This window comes from Bos taurus, chromosome 21 (genome assembly GCF_002263795.3).
Source record: "Bos taurus isolate L1 Dominette 01449 registration number 42190680 breed Hereford chromosome 21, ARS-UCD2.0, whole genome shotgun sequence".
NCBI lineage: Eukaryota > Metazoa > Chordata > Mammalia > Artiodactyla > Bovidae > Bos > Bos taurus.
The window spans coordinates 29,514,210-29,528,636 of NC_037348.1; the positions used below are offsets into that span (position 1 = coordinate 29,514,210).

Sequence of the window (14,427 nt, forward strand, 5' to 3'; positions counted from 1 at the left end):
TCTTTTAGCCTTTTAGCCCTGACACAAGGAGAAAATGCATGGAATACTTTGGTGACTTTGTTGTGCATTTGTATGGATCCACAAATTTTATAAGGCTAACCAACTCCAATATATGTGAAACATTTAATACACTGTTAAAAAAACATAGGTGGTTTAATTTAGCTTCAGCTATTATTACATTGGGTGGTAATTCTAATAGAATTCTACTTGTCCTCTACAACAGATTCACTCAACTGCCTGGTGCCTAGGGGCAGCAAAGGAAGCTTGAGAGCGTCTGGGATCTACAGAAATTCCCCCGATTTGACTGAATCTGGTCCTGGTTCAGAATCAACACACACCTGTGTCCATCCTGATTCCCAAGAGGGTAAGTTGGCAAAAATCAGGCTGGCAAAACAATAATTTACAAGATAACTATTATTGTCTCTTTTTAAAAGGGCAGACATAGCATAGAAGTGTTTATCAACTGTCTTTGGTAGAGAAAATTAAAGTCTGAATTGAAAAAAAATGAGTAGTTGGGTTTTTAGTTTTGTTTCATCAATCATCTGATGGGTTTACTGAGTGTGGTTTATTATCGTGATTAACTTCAATCTAGGTTTGTACACAGGCAAAAGCAGGTATGAATTTTCACGTAGGCCCTCATGGCAAGTGACATGCAGGCATGCAAACCCGCTGTCCAGGCCTCCCCTGGCAGTCAGTCCTGAGCTACCCCAACCTCTGAAGGGCTCACCAGGCAATGTGGGATGGACAAAACTACCTCTCGGGGGTCCTGCTGACCATAAGGACGGCTCCAAGGATATCAAGTGGCTCACTAAAAAGGGTTAAACTGAAACGTGCTGACTTCCCACTACTGAAAGTAACAAGGAAACTGAAACAGACATGACAGCGATGGGGTACATGTGCATCTTTCAGGGTTTAATGCTGCTGTGGGATCAGCCATCCCAAGTTCTCTTTAAGCCATCATCATGGCATATCTGTGTATGTCCTACACGTTGGGATCCAGGGCTGGGTCAAGCGAAGTCTTTGGACACAGCTTCAACGAAGTTGGGCGCCGACATCAGGATGCCAATGGTGCAGAGGATGGTGAAGACGGAGAAGGCCATGAGACACAGGCGGTCCACCACACAGGCCGCGAACTTCCACTCACTGCACACGGCCTCACTCTCATCCTGGCAGCGGAAGCGGTGGGCAATGTAGCGCACCTCCTCCAGGATCTTGGCTAGGTCCGGGTCCCCCTCAGAGGGCTGGCCGGCGTGCAGCAGGTGCTCGTCATGGGTTGGGGAGCAGGCCACGCGGCCGCACACGACCCCTGAGTCAGGGGTGGGTGCGCAGTGCATGGTGTCCAGGCCGCGAAAGCCGATGTACAGCAGGTTGCCATTGGTGGCCGGCGGCCCCGCCACTGCGCTCATCTCCACGCTGGCCAGGCTGCAGCGGCGCTGCTTGTGCTGGCAGGCTGGCCGCACCTTGTCCTCCCCCGGCCTCTTCATGCGAAGGAACCAGGCACACCAGTTCAGGAGGATGACTCTGGTCTGCGGAGACAGCACAGTCTTAGAGGAGCTGGGCAGGGCCCACAGCTGATCCTGACAGCAAGGGGGTACAACTGCAATACCTGCTAGACTTCGTGGGGGTGGACCGGGGTGGACCCTGGGCATGACAGGTCGCCACACCTTCCCAGGCGAGTTTACACAGGCAAGCAGTGCCAACGGGGTATGATGGTTCAATCAATTGTCAGGTGATGATAAAGCAATGCAGAAAATCACCCTGGGAAGAAGCTATGGGCACAGTGCCATCTCAGGGAGGACAGCCTGTGTGGGTGAAGAGGGTTGTCTTCTCAAGGGAGCCCTGAGCCGGGGAACACAGCATTTTACATCTGGAACTAGGGACCATCATCTTCAGCTCTGTGTGAGGTACCCCAGTGTGCAGCAGCAAACTCATAAAGGCACCCCTGGAGATGTTAAGTTTTAAGGGGCAACCCTGTGAGACTTGAGACACCATGTGCATCCCTAGCCTGAAGCAGTCCAGACTGTTACATTAGATCACTGCATTCCTTGCATGATATCCTACCCTCGCAAAGCAGATTTTGGAACTTGTCCTGATAAAAGCCAAGTGCCAAAAAAGTCATCATGGAACAGACAAGCAGGGTAGCATGCTCCCAAGGTGTGAGGTTTGCTGTGCCCACAGGTGCTAAGTTGTCAGGGCATAAGTACCTAGTAAGTGGTTTTGACCTGTTTTATTTATAGAACCATTAGGTATTCCTTCTGTCCTAGGTACTCTCTGGAAAACACAAAACCCTGACTCATGAAAGGTGCTGTGAACCATGGCAGCTTAGGAACCTCTAACCTAATCCATTAGGCTGCAGTGAAGACTGAATGAGATGATACAAGACAAAGTGCTGTGGAAAGTCTGAAGCTGGAGTTGGCAGACTTTCTTTAAAGGGCCAGATGGTAAATATTTTAGCTCTGCTGATGGAGTGCAAAATCAGCTCAAATCCTTTCCATTTATGGCTGATGTATACACACATATATATGCACTGTGTGTGCGTGTATATATATATGTAAATATATAAATCACTTTACATCAGAAACTAACACAACACTGTAAATCAACTATACTTGAATAAAATAAATTAAAAAAAAAAAAGAGTCTTAGGCTCAAAGAGATAAACTGGCTCAAGGTCATACAGTGAGTCTGAGTCACCTATTGTGTTCTGACTTCCACAGACCCATCCATAAAAAGGTCTGTCTGTTAGGTTCTCCGCAAGCACCCGTGACTTTAGCCCAACCCCCACTGGGAAGGCACCAGAAAGCCAGAGCCAGAACTCAAGGAAGCACATGGGTTGTGAATGTGCCCAAACCCAGACACATTGGTGCAGGGAGACCTGAGCCTCAGATTCAGGGCTTTGCTTTGTCCCACACGTGGGGGTCTGCGCATCCCCTGGGGCACAGCTCAAGCTAAATCTAAGCTAAATCTATTTTGAATTTTATGGCCTGAATCATTAGCTTTCAAGGCTAAAGCATCTCAGAAGATGAGATTATCCTCTTGGCACTTCTCAGTCTGCTTGTGACCTCTTCTGTTAGGTTATGGTTTTGTTTCTGACTGTGCAAATGTCACATAATGCCACCGGACTGGCAGTGTTTTCTTCATGGCAACAGATTATAATGAAAGCTCCTTGGAGGTTGTTTATGTTTCAAAAACACATAGAAAGAAAGAAAAGAAAAATGCAGTGTGTTACATAAAATGAAAGAGAAATACAAATTTTGTATTTGCTTTGCACCATTGCTTTAACATGTTCTTGTGCTGAGAGGTGAATACTCAGCATATGCTCTAATTCAATGGAGAAGGCAATGGCACCCCACTCCAGTACTCCTGCCTGGAAGATCCCATGGATGGAGAAGCCTGGTGGGCTGCAGTCCATGGGGTCGTGGAGGGTCAGACATGACTGAGCGACTTCACTTTCACTTTTCACTTTCATGCAGTGGAGAAGGAAATGGCAACCCACTCCAGTGTTCTTGCCTGGAGAATCCCAGGGATGAGGGAGCCTGGTGGGCTGCCGTCTATGGGGTCACACAGAGTTGGACATGACTGAAGTGATTTAGCAGCAGCAGCTCTAATTTAGAGTTCTCTGGAACAGTAAAGTGCTACTAGGTCATTAAAAATGGTTTTGTATCTTACTGCCTTAGTTTCCTTCTCTGTACAATGGTCAAAACAGAAAAAATAAGAATATGTGTTTATATTTTGGCATCTGCATAAATACTGGAAGGAAAAAGAAATTAATTGAAACAGTTATTAATTGGTGGTGGAAGTAGGGGTAGGAATGGGAGCAGAATTTTCTTATGTATAATTCTTCTTTGATTTTGACTTCTGATACTTGTAAATCTTATTTCAAACAGATGGGTGGATAGACAAGAAAGTCTTTCAAGGTTCTAAGTCAGAAGAGAATGTAGGTGAATGTACACAAATATGTCTCAGCTTTTTTTTTTTTTTTTTGAGGGGTGGGGAGTGGAACTTCTCAAAACAAGCCTGCAGACTGTGGTGATATGACCTATGTGAGAGGTTGTACCATTTTGGGGAGCCCATTGCTGATGCCATGAGAGAGTTATCAAGTATAAGGACTTGCTGTGAAAAGAATTCAAGGGCAGTCACTCTGTAAAGCCAATTTCTTTAAAAAAAAAAAAGAAAAGAAAAGAAAAAAAAGGTCTTTCTTAAGTTAACTTTTGTGTAACTGTAAATTATTGTGCAATGGATACTTTTAGAAGGCCCAGGAACTCCCTGCTCCTGGAGATTAAGGAAATGCATTTTACATCTTGCAGCTGCATTCAGTCCTAAACTGACTCTGAACTTGGACTCAAGATTATGGGTCAGCAAAGACAGGGTTGTTTTGGCATGAGAAGGCTTCTTTAGCTCCCAGTGGTCCCCAAGCCTTGCTCTCTGGACGGGAAGACTGGAAGGTTTGTGGGGCCCCAGAAACAAGTGGGGTGAGGGGTTGGGGTACAGCTCTGCTCTGGCTGGGGGTTTGGTCACATTATCACATGAGGTGGGAAAAGTCCAGGCCCTGCTCAGCCCTCAACCAAGGTTTGCCAACATGGCAAATAGATGGGGAAACAGTGGAAACAGTGTCAGACTTTATTTTGGGGGGCTTCAAAATCACTGCAGATGGTGATTGCAGCCATGAAATTAAAAGATGCTTACTCCTTGGAAGGAAAGTTATGACCAACCTAGATAGCAGATTCAAAAGCGGAGACATTACTTTGCCAACAAAGGTCCGTCTAGTCAAGGCTATGGTTTTTCCTGTGGTCATGTATGGATGTGAGAGTTGGACTGTGAAGAAAGCTGAGCACTGAAGAATTGATGCTTTTGAACTGTGGTGTTGGAGAAGACTCTTGAGAGTCCCTTGGACTGCAAGGAGATCCAACCAGTCCATTCTGAAGGAGATCAGCCCTGGGATTTCTTTGGAAGGAATGATGCTAAAGCTGAAACTCCAGTACTTTGGTCACCTCATGCAAAGAGTTGACTCACTGGAAAAGACTCTGATGCTGGGAGGGATTGGGGGCAGGAGGAGAAGGGGACGACAGAGGATGAGATGGCTGGATGACATCACTGACTCGATGGACGTGAGTCTGAGTGAATTCCGGGAGTTGGTGATGGACAGGGAGGCCTGGCGTGCTGCAGTTCATGGGGTCGCAAGAGTCGGACACGACTGAGCGACTGAACTGAACTGAACTGAAGCAAGAGTGGGTATAGTGTTTTGGATGCTGGACTTACATGGAGCACAGCCGTGGCTTGAGAAGCATCAGCACACATCACAGGCCATCAGTGCTGGGAAACGTGGGGACCATGGGGCCTGACCTGGGCTACGATGACAAATGTTTATTTTCCATCCATTTCCTTTTATCACATCCCCCGTCACCACTGTTAACCACTTACCTTTATTTTATAGACTTTTGGTTAAACGACTTTCCTATGTGCATTGTGATAAAATAAAGTTTCATATATTGAGATAGAGGGAAGTCATTCTGGCTTATGCATGAGTTAACTTGAATTCCCTGGTGGCTCAGATGGTAAAGCGTCTGCCTACAAGGCAGGACACCCGGGTTCAATCCCTGGGTTGGGAAGATCTCCTGGAGAAGGAAATGGCAACCCACTCCAGTATTCTTGCCTGGAAAATCCCATGGACGGAGGAGCCTGATAGGCTACAGTCCATGGGGTCGCAAAGAGTCGGACACAGCTGTGCGATTTCACTTTTCAAAAACAAACATACATTGTACATCTGCTTTAATTATTAAAGGAAAGGGCACACGGACCCAAAGTAAAGTGTGTCCATGATAAAAATTAAATGCCTTTCTTCCTGGGATGTCAGTGCTAGCCCTCTGATGATAAGACTCCCTTCTCAGGAACCAAGGCCATGCTGAATCAATGTGTACAGGCTGATCTGTTATTTTTACGTTAAAGAAATGTAACCCCAACTTGTTTAATGTTCTTTGTTCTGACAAGATATAAAACTGTGCTGAAAATCCTGCTTCTCCAGAGCAGTTTCTCAGAGTCATCTGGGAAGCTGGTTTCCAGGCTAGCCCTCAGTTTGATAAAATTCCTTTCTATTCTTATTGTTTATTGATTATTTTGTCGACAACTTAATGTATATGTGTACACTGCTCACTGTCTCTTACTCTTTTCACTCCTCATTCTGTTTTGAAGCTCCAACCAGCAGCTGTCGTCTTCTGTGTTGCTTCTAACACTGTATGTGCAGAAAGGAGGTTTAGAAACACTGTTCAGTGAGAGATGCAGTGGTGGCCTAAGCCCATTTCTGGGATGTCAGATTGTAAGGACAGCCCTGTGGGATCCTGACAGCACTCACCCTGCTCCCCGGGATGCAGAGATATGCAGACATGTGAGGAACTGTAGCTTTTTGTTTTGGAATCCAAGTTTTTTGGGGGATTTTTAAAATAGATGTCATCCTTGGAGCCCCCTCTGGGGAAGGCACCCTGACCCCTCTTCTGGTGGAGTTGCTTGGGAGGAACTCACCCACTTGGGCATCTTGCCACCATCAGGGTCGTGGTGGTGGTACTGTAGCACGATCACCGTGACAACCACAGAGAGGCCCACGATGATCATGGTGCTGGCGAAGTACTGGGCTGCAGAGAGCGCAGATGCAGGAGTGTTACCACAGCATGGTGCGGGGAACCCAGACGGTGGCATCCTGACAGGGCTGGGGAGTGAGGCTCAAGAGCACAGCGTGACTTCTTCCAGGCCTGCAGCCCACAGCCCACAGCATACAGAGCTGCCTCCTCCAGTCCTGGTGAGCAGCCTCACCAGCTGACTGAACTTTCAGGAACCCTGACTGCTTCGTCCTTCAGTGAAAGTTAAGTGCACCTCATAGGACGGTGATAAGGTTGTCTGATAAGGAAGCATCATTGTCAGAACTGAAACCACTGGTACACAGAGGAGGTGGTCATGACAGTTATGACTGCAGGCCATGGGCAGGCTGCAGAGGTCTAGCAAGGGCAGATCGGGTGCCACCCAGCTGTCTTTTCAGGCCTGGAAAATGACTCTACTTACAGTAGGCTCTGGCTCCATCAACCCAGGGCCATGGGGGTGGGGAGTGCCAGCTGGCCAGTCTGAGGAAGAGGTCAGCTGCATTGTCCTTTCAGGCTGAGAACATCAGCTTCAGCTTTGATGGTAAGGATGCGTTTCTCTACGTTGGCCCAGGTGAGAAGCAGCATGGAGCTCCTTCCTGGTACACTGGCTGTCATCTGTGAGCCTAAATGGCCACTTAGCCTCTCTGGGCCTCAGGTCTCTACTGTATAACAGGGACAGAAATGCCTTCTCTGCAGGGTTGGTGCAGAGATTAACAATTTTATGGGCCAAGAGTATAGGAAAAAGTTGGCACAGGTGGGCATTCTTTAACTGTCAACGATGATTATTAAACCTTCAGTGTGGAGGAGCGATAAATTAGGAGATTGGGATTAACACATACACTACTTTATATAAAACAGATAACCAATAAGGACCTACTGTATAGCACAGGGAACTCTACTCAACATTTTGTAATAACCTATAAGGGAAAAGAATCTGAAAAACTATATATATAAAACTGAACCACTGTGCTGTATGCCTGAAACCAACAAGATACTGCAAATCAATTATACTTCAAAAAATAATAAAAAAGGGATTAGAAGCATGGATTCAAGTGCAAAGAGTATTAAAAATAGTGAAACAAAAATATGTATGATCAACGTCTCCTTAAACAAGCAAAACAATGAATTATCCTAACATAAATGCAATAAATAGATAAACCTTCATTGTGGCTATCCACCAAGGGGCTGAGCTCTTAAACAGACATCCTTGTACAAGGCTAAGTATGTGGTCATACACTTGGTTAAAAACACCTCCTACCCTCCAGGCAGGCAGGAACTCATTGCTTTCTGATGGAGACCAAGAGGAACATACAAGGAGCTACTGGAGGAGGACATTTGAGACTTGACATCAGCATCAGGGACCTCTGGGAAGGGGAGGGAAGGGGGACCAAACCATGACTGTTATGGGCTGCATACTGTGTACCCCTAAAACTTGTACATTGAAGTTCTAAACAACAAGTACTTTAGAATGTGACTGTGTTTGAAGAGAGGGCCTTCAAAGAGGAGATTAATTAACCGTGAGATTGTTAGTGTGGCACCTGGTCCAAACTGGCTGGTGTCCTTATAAAAAGGGGAAATCTGGGAACTCAAAGGGGCACAGAGATGTGAAGACACAGAGGAAAGACCATGTCGGGGAATAGCAGAGGGTACCTGTCTGCAAGACAAGGAGGGAGACCAACCCTGCTGGCCCTTTGATCCTGGACGCACAGCCTTCAAAACCAGGAACAAATAAATTTCTCTTGTGTAAGCCACCCAGTCTGAGGACTTTCATTGTGGCAGCCTTAGCAGACTCATACAGTGACCTACAGAGATCCAGGGGGACTGGATCCCACAGCTGAAATCTTGACAACAGAGGTCGAAGGCCAACAGCTGTCCTTCTTCTAGAAGGCCTTCCAGAAGGCCATTTCATTCTAGATGTGGGCTAGGCAGCCGCCGAGCCTGTGGGTTCATCAGACATCAGGGCCTGCTGACTACCTGGTTAAGGGTGGTTTCTGCTGCAGGTCTCTACTAAAACTGAAAGGATGGGGTCAGAAGGTCAGGTTGAAGTATCCTTGTTTCTGGGATGGTTCTGAGAAAAACATGACATCCACAGAGGCTCTTTATACCTATAGGCTCTCTGGTCAAATATTATACATCCAGGAAGTTCCAAGAAGAAGGGCCTTGGCTTCTGAATTTGGGAAGTGAAGCCTGAGGGTATCACGTAAGGACCCCTATTCCTACTTACCCCTGGTTAACTACACAGGACTGCCACTGTATAAACTGCTTTTCTCTTTCTGACCTCCACCATCAAGTGGGAGTGGGGACTCTCATCAAACCTAATATCTACTGGCAGCATGTTTGCTTCCTGTCCTCACAACTGGCTTGGAGGTGTGGTTTCCTGACCAGGAACCGAACCTTGACTGCAATAGCCAGGGTATTGGGTCCTCTCTGGGCCACTGAGCACCCCTGCTCTGCATGTTCCTGTTTATTCCAGTTCAGTCCAGTCCAGGGAGGTGCATAGCAACAGGTGATGTTGCCTCCTGTGTTTGTTCTCTCTCCCTGGGCAGGTCATCATCTTTACACCTGCCTTTGTGTGTGGTTTGTTTGCTCTCTCTACATCTCCTCTGCTGGACCAGTCCCTGCTTAACCTACATCACACTCACATGACTGACTGTCTCCTTAATCACAGAGCTAATCAATAAATACCTACAGACTTTTCCCCCACAGCCAGCTAGTGATTGTTCAAATCTTTAGATTAGAATGGCTCCTGATTCATAATTTAACAAGGGAAGACCTCTGTACCTGGAAGGTACTCAGCCCAAGGGGCTGAGAGGGTTGTGACCCTTCGCTGGTTTCCCTGGTAACCAATGGACCAATCGGACTTCAATTCTCTTAGGTAACCGATGGGGTGTCACTCCATAACCCTTTTGCTTCAGATGTGTAAGATCTCCCATCTATCAAACCATTGGTGTCTCCGGGCTCTTTCTTTGTCTAAAGTCTGGGCAAGTACAGGGCTGGCAGGCCTGTGGGGTGTATCCCAACATGCGGCCAAAATATATTTGTCCTGTTCACCTTCTCTCACAAGCTTGAACTTTCTACAGAGATGTCAAGTTATCTTGGGAAACAACAGCTAAGAGTTAAAGTGTGACAATGAATTTGTGGAAAAACAGTGACTCAAGCTAAAATAATGAATCTCTGATGGTAAAAATCTCTGGCTCCATAACAAGTATGTGGAGAGGTGCATTGTGGGAGGAAAGGGGGCATTTCTGCATCTTAAGGCCAAACCACAAAGCTGGATTCCCTGTCCCCTTCTGTGTGCCCAGGTAAGCAGAGGCCATGAGTCAACTCTGAGTAATTAAAGCAAGTCATCCCCTCACAGCAGAAAGGGGCAGTGTGCAGCTCTCTGGGGTCCTGGAGGACATGTTTCTGCTCTCTGCCTGTGCTGGGAAATCCCAGGCACTGTAGAAGCCCAGGTCTTTAGAGGAGCCGGCTGCTTGCTTACCTATTAAGGGCACTGAGTCAGAGGTCGCAGGCATGATCTCAGCTACCAGCAGCATGAAGACGGTGAGGGAGAGTAAAACTGTGATTCCTGAAACAGAGACACACACTGATCCCTGAGACAGAAAAGAACGCAAGGCCTGAACTCCAGGCAACCTGAGAGTCAAAGGAGGAATGAGGGTGGTAGCTGTAACATTCCCAACACCAAATGGAATGCCTGGTTTTCTATATTCACAGGAATGGGCATTTTTCTGAGGAATGTTGAGAAATCCCTGGAGAGACAAACTTAGAAGCCAGAACTTAGAACATCTCAAAATAAATCACTGACTTCAGCACACATATCTTTTATTATTAATACATTAGTATCTAGAGGTAATTTCCAAGCAGCAGGAAAAACAAGAGATACAGTTGGAAGACATGGCTTCTGGTCTTGACTTTGCTACTTACTAGTTGTGAGACCTTGGATAAGTCATTTATGTGCCCAAGCTGAGCCCTATGAATAAAAATATCACCTGCTCTATCAATAAACAATAGATGTTGCAGCCATCAAGCCATCACATTGCAGACTCCCAGATGGTGCACCCTGAGGACACTCAGGATGAGAAAACACAGGATACTGGCCTTGGAGAGCTCAGGTATACATCACAGGAATGATTTCAGGGAACCCAGACTCTTTGCATCTTCCCAAGCATAGGAAAGCACTAAATTTATTAACTTGAGAAGTCTGGTTTTTAAATAGTAATCTTTTGATGTTTCAACTACTCCGTCTGTGGCAAAAACTCCTAAATATATCCTAGTTTCTTCCTTACCTCTTTGGAGCAGTCCCTCAGAGCTATCTGGGATGCTTTAGCCCGAGCCTGAAGTCCTTAGAAAGTCCACCAAATAAAACATAATTTCACTTTTTGGTTGAGCTTTATAGTCAGAAAGTCGGCTACAGTAGTCAGACACTTGTAGTCAGAAGTTATAGGTTTGAGAATGATTTCTATGTATATCAAACACAATCTTTAGTAACTCTTTGAGATGTTGCGGGACTCATTTCACCAATCTAAATCATAGTTTTCTTATCTTCCTATTGGAGGATGGTAAGGAATTACATTGTGTGTGACAATATAGAAATGCAAGCTGATACTATATTAAACTTAACGGTGTTCTGCCCACAACATATCCCAGCTGGCTGCCACCAAGGGGTGGGGAGGGGTGTCAGGAGGGGAGAAGGCACAGGCCCCTCAGGGAAGAACTGGTCCTTCCCTTGGCATTCCCATCCTCTCTGCAGGATCAGAGGAGCTTGTGGGATCTCAGGAGGGCCTGGCCACCCCACACAGGGGGCTGTGGTGTCAGGGAGTCACCCTGGGCTGGGATGTACTGAGCAGACCTTGGATGTCTCTGCACTGGGCCCCTGACTGCCACCCTCAAAGCAGGCCCCTCCCATCCAGCTCAGACCCAGTACTCACCCAGGGAGATTTTCTCTCCAGAGTCTGCAGGGAGCAAGAAGACGAGGAGGGCTAGGGCAGAGATGAGCACACAGGGGATGAGCAGGTTGAGGCCGTAGTAGAGAGTCCTGCGGCGGATGCTGACCGTGAAGGTCACGTCTGGGTAGGGTTCTTTGCAGCACTCGTAGAACTTCTCACTCCGCTTGCCCAAGACCCCTTCATTGCCGGGGGCGGGGGGAGAGAGGAGGGAACCGCCATTGAAACAAGGGGACCCTGTTGGTTTTAAGGGGTTGTAACACACACAGAGGCCTGGAATTTGCCAAGTACAGAAAACTGGCTGTTTGAATAGATGCTTTAGCTTTAATATATATTTATTTAAGGGTACCTTAGTGATATTTGAACAAACTGGCAGATTTTTTTTTTTGACTGCAGATTATATGATTTTTTTATTTTTGTCACTTTTTTAACTGAAGGATAATTGCTTTACAGAATTTTGTTTTGTCAAACAATAATCAACCATAGGTACACCCATGTCCCCTCCCTCCCGAACCTCCCTCCCATTCCTCTACCCATTCTACCCTTCTAGATTGTCACAGAGCCCTTGTTTGAGTTCCCTGAGTCATGTAGCAGATTCCCACTGGCTATCTATTTTACATATGGTATTGTAAGTTTCCATGTTACTCTCTCCATACATCTCACCCTCTTCTTCCTCCCCACCCACCATGTCCATAGGTCTGTTCTCTATGTCTGTTTCTCCATTGCTGCCCTTAATTCATCAGTGCCTCTTTCTAGATTCCATATATATGTGTAAGTATATGATATTTATATTTCTCTTTCTGACTTACATCACTCTGTATAATAGGCTCTAGGTTCATCCACTTCATTAGAACTGACTCAAATGTGTTCCTTTTTACAGCTGAGCAGTACTCCACTGTAGATATGTACCATAGCTTCTTGATTCATTCATTTGTCATTGGATACCTAGGTTGCTTCCATGTTCTAGCTATTGTAAATAGTGCTGCAATGAACACTGGGGTACATGGGTCTTTTTCAATTTTGGTTTCCTCAGGGTATATGTCTAGAAGTGGGATTGCTAGGTCATATGGTGGTTTTATTCCTAGTTTTTTAAGGAATCTCCACACTGTCTTCTATAGTGGCTGTATCAATTTACATTCCTATCAGCAATGCAAGAGGGTTCCCTTTCTTCACGCCCTCTCCAGTATTTATTGTTTGTAGACTCTTTGATGATGGCCATTTTGACTGGTGTGAGGTGGTATCTCATTGTAGTTTTGATTTGCGTTTCTCTAATAATGAGCGATGTTGAGCATCCTTTCATGTGTTAGCCATCTTTATGTCTTCTTTGGAGAAATGTCTATTTAGGTCTTTTTCCCACTTTTTGATTGGGTTGTTTGTTTTTCTGGTATTGAGTTGTATGAGCTGCTTATATTATTTTGGAAATTAATCCTTTGTCAGTTGTTTCCTTTGCTATTACTTTCTCCCATTCTGAGGGTTGTCTTTTCACCTTGTTTGTAGTTTCATTTGCTGTGCAAAACTTAAGTTTAATTTAGCCCCACTTGTTTATTTTTATTTCCATTACTCTAGGAGGTGGGTCATAGAAATCTTCCTTTGATTTATGGCATCGAGTGTTTTGCCTATGTTTTCTTCTAAGAGTTTTATAGTTTCTGGTCTTACATTTAGGTCTTTGATCCATTTTGAGCTTATCTTTGTGTATGGTATTAGGAAGTGTCCTAATTTCATTCTTTTACAAGTAGCTGTCCAATTTTCCCAGCACCACTTACTAAAGAGGCTATCTTTGCTCCATTGTATATTCTTGCCTCCTTTTAAAAAAATAAGGTACCCATAGGTGAGTGGATTTATCTCTGGGCTCTCTATCTTGTTCCATTGGTCTATATTTCTGTTTTGTGCCAAACTGTCTTGATGACTGTAGCTTTGTAGTATAATCTGAAGTCAGGAAGGTTGATTTTTCCAGCTCCATTCTTCTTTTTCAAGACTGCTTTGGCTATTTAGGGTCTCGTGTTTCCATATGAATTGTGAAGTTTTTGGTTCTAGTTCTGTGAAAAATGCCATTAGTAATTTGATGGGGACCACACTGAATCTGTAGATTGTAATTGGTAGTATTGCCACTTTTCACAATATTGATTCTTTCTACCCAGGAACATGGAATATCTCTCCATCTGTTTATGTTGTCTTTGGTTTATTGCATCAGTGTCTTATAATTTTCCATATACAGTTCTATGTTTCCTTAGGTAGGTTTATTCCCAGATATTTTATTCTTTTTTATTGCGATGGTGAATGGAATTGATTCCTTAATTTCTCTTTTGGATTTTTCATTGTTAGTATACAGAAATGTAAGTGATTTCTGTGTATTGACCGTGTATCTCATGACTTTGCTGAATTCACTGATCAGCTCTAGTAATATTCTGATAGTTTCTTTTGGGTTTTCTATGTATAGTATCATGTCATCTGCAAACAGTGAGAGTTTTACTTCTTTTTTTCCAATCTGGATTCTTTTTCTTTTTCTTCTCTGATTCTCATAGTGAGGACTTCCAAAACTATGTTGAATAACAGTGGTGAGATTAGACACCCTTGTCTTGTTTCTGATCTTAGAGAGAATGCTTTTAGTTTTTCACCACTGAGAATGTTTGTTGTGGGCTTATCATATATGGCCTTTACTATGTTGAGGTAGGTTCCTTCTATGTCCATTTTTTTGAAGTGTTTTTTAATCATAAATGGATGCTTAATATTATTGAAGGCTTTTTATGCATCTATTGAATGATCATATGGTTTTTTATCTTTCAATTTGTTAATATGGTATATCATATTGATTCATTTGTGTATATTGAAGAATCCTTGCATCCCTGGAATAAACC

General features: G+C 44.8%; 1 protein-coding gene across 1 annotated transcript in view; it reads right to left on the bottom strand.

The window, feature by feature from the left end:
* Nucleotides 1–998: 998 nt before the first annotated feature.
* Nucleotides 999–14,427, bottom strand: part of CHRNA7 (cholinergic receptor, nicotinic, alpha 7) — a 135,526-nt gene continuing 122,097 nt past the window's right edge. The window contains 4 exon segments of the mRNA NM_174515.2: nucleotides 999–1,526; nucleotides 6,517–6,626; nucleotides 10,111–10,197; nucleotides 11,558–11,752. Of these exon segments, the coding sequence (NP_776940.1) occupies nucleotides 1,008–1,526; nucleotides 6,517–6,626; nucleotides 10,111–10,197; nucleotides 11,558–11,752 (911 nt within the window). The 3' untranslated portion in view covers nucleotides 999–1,007.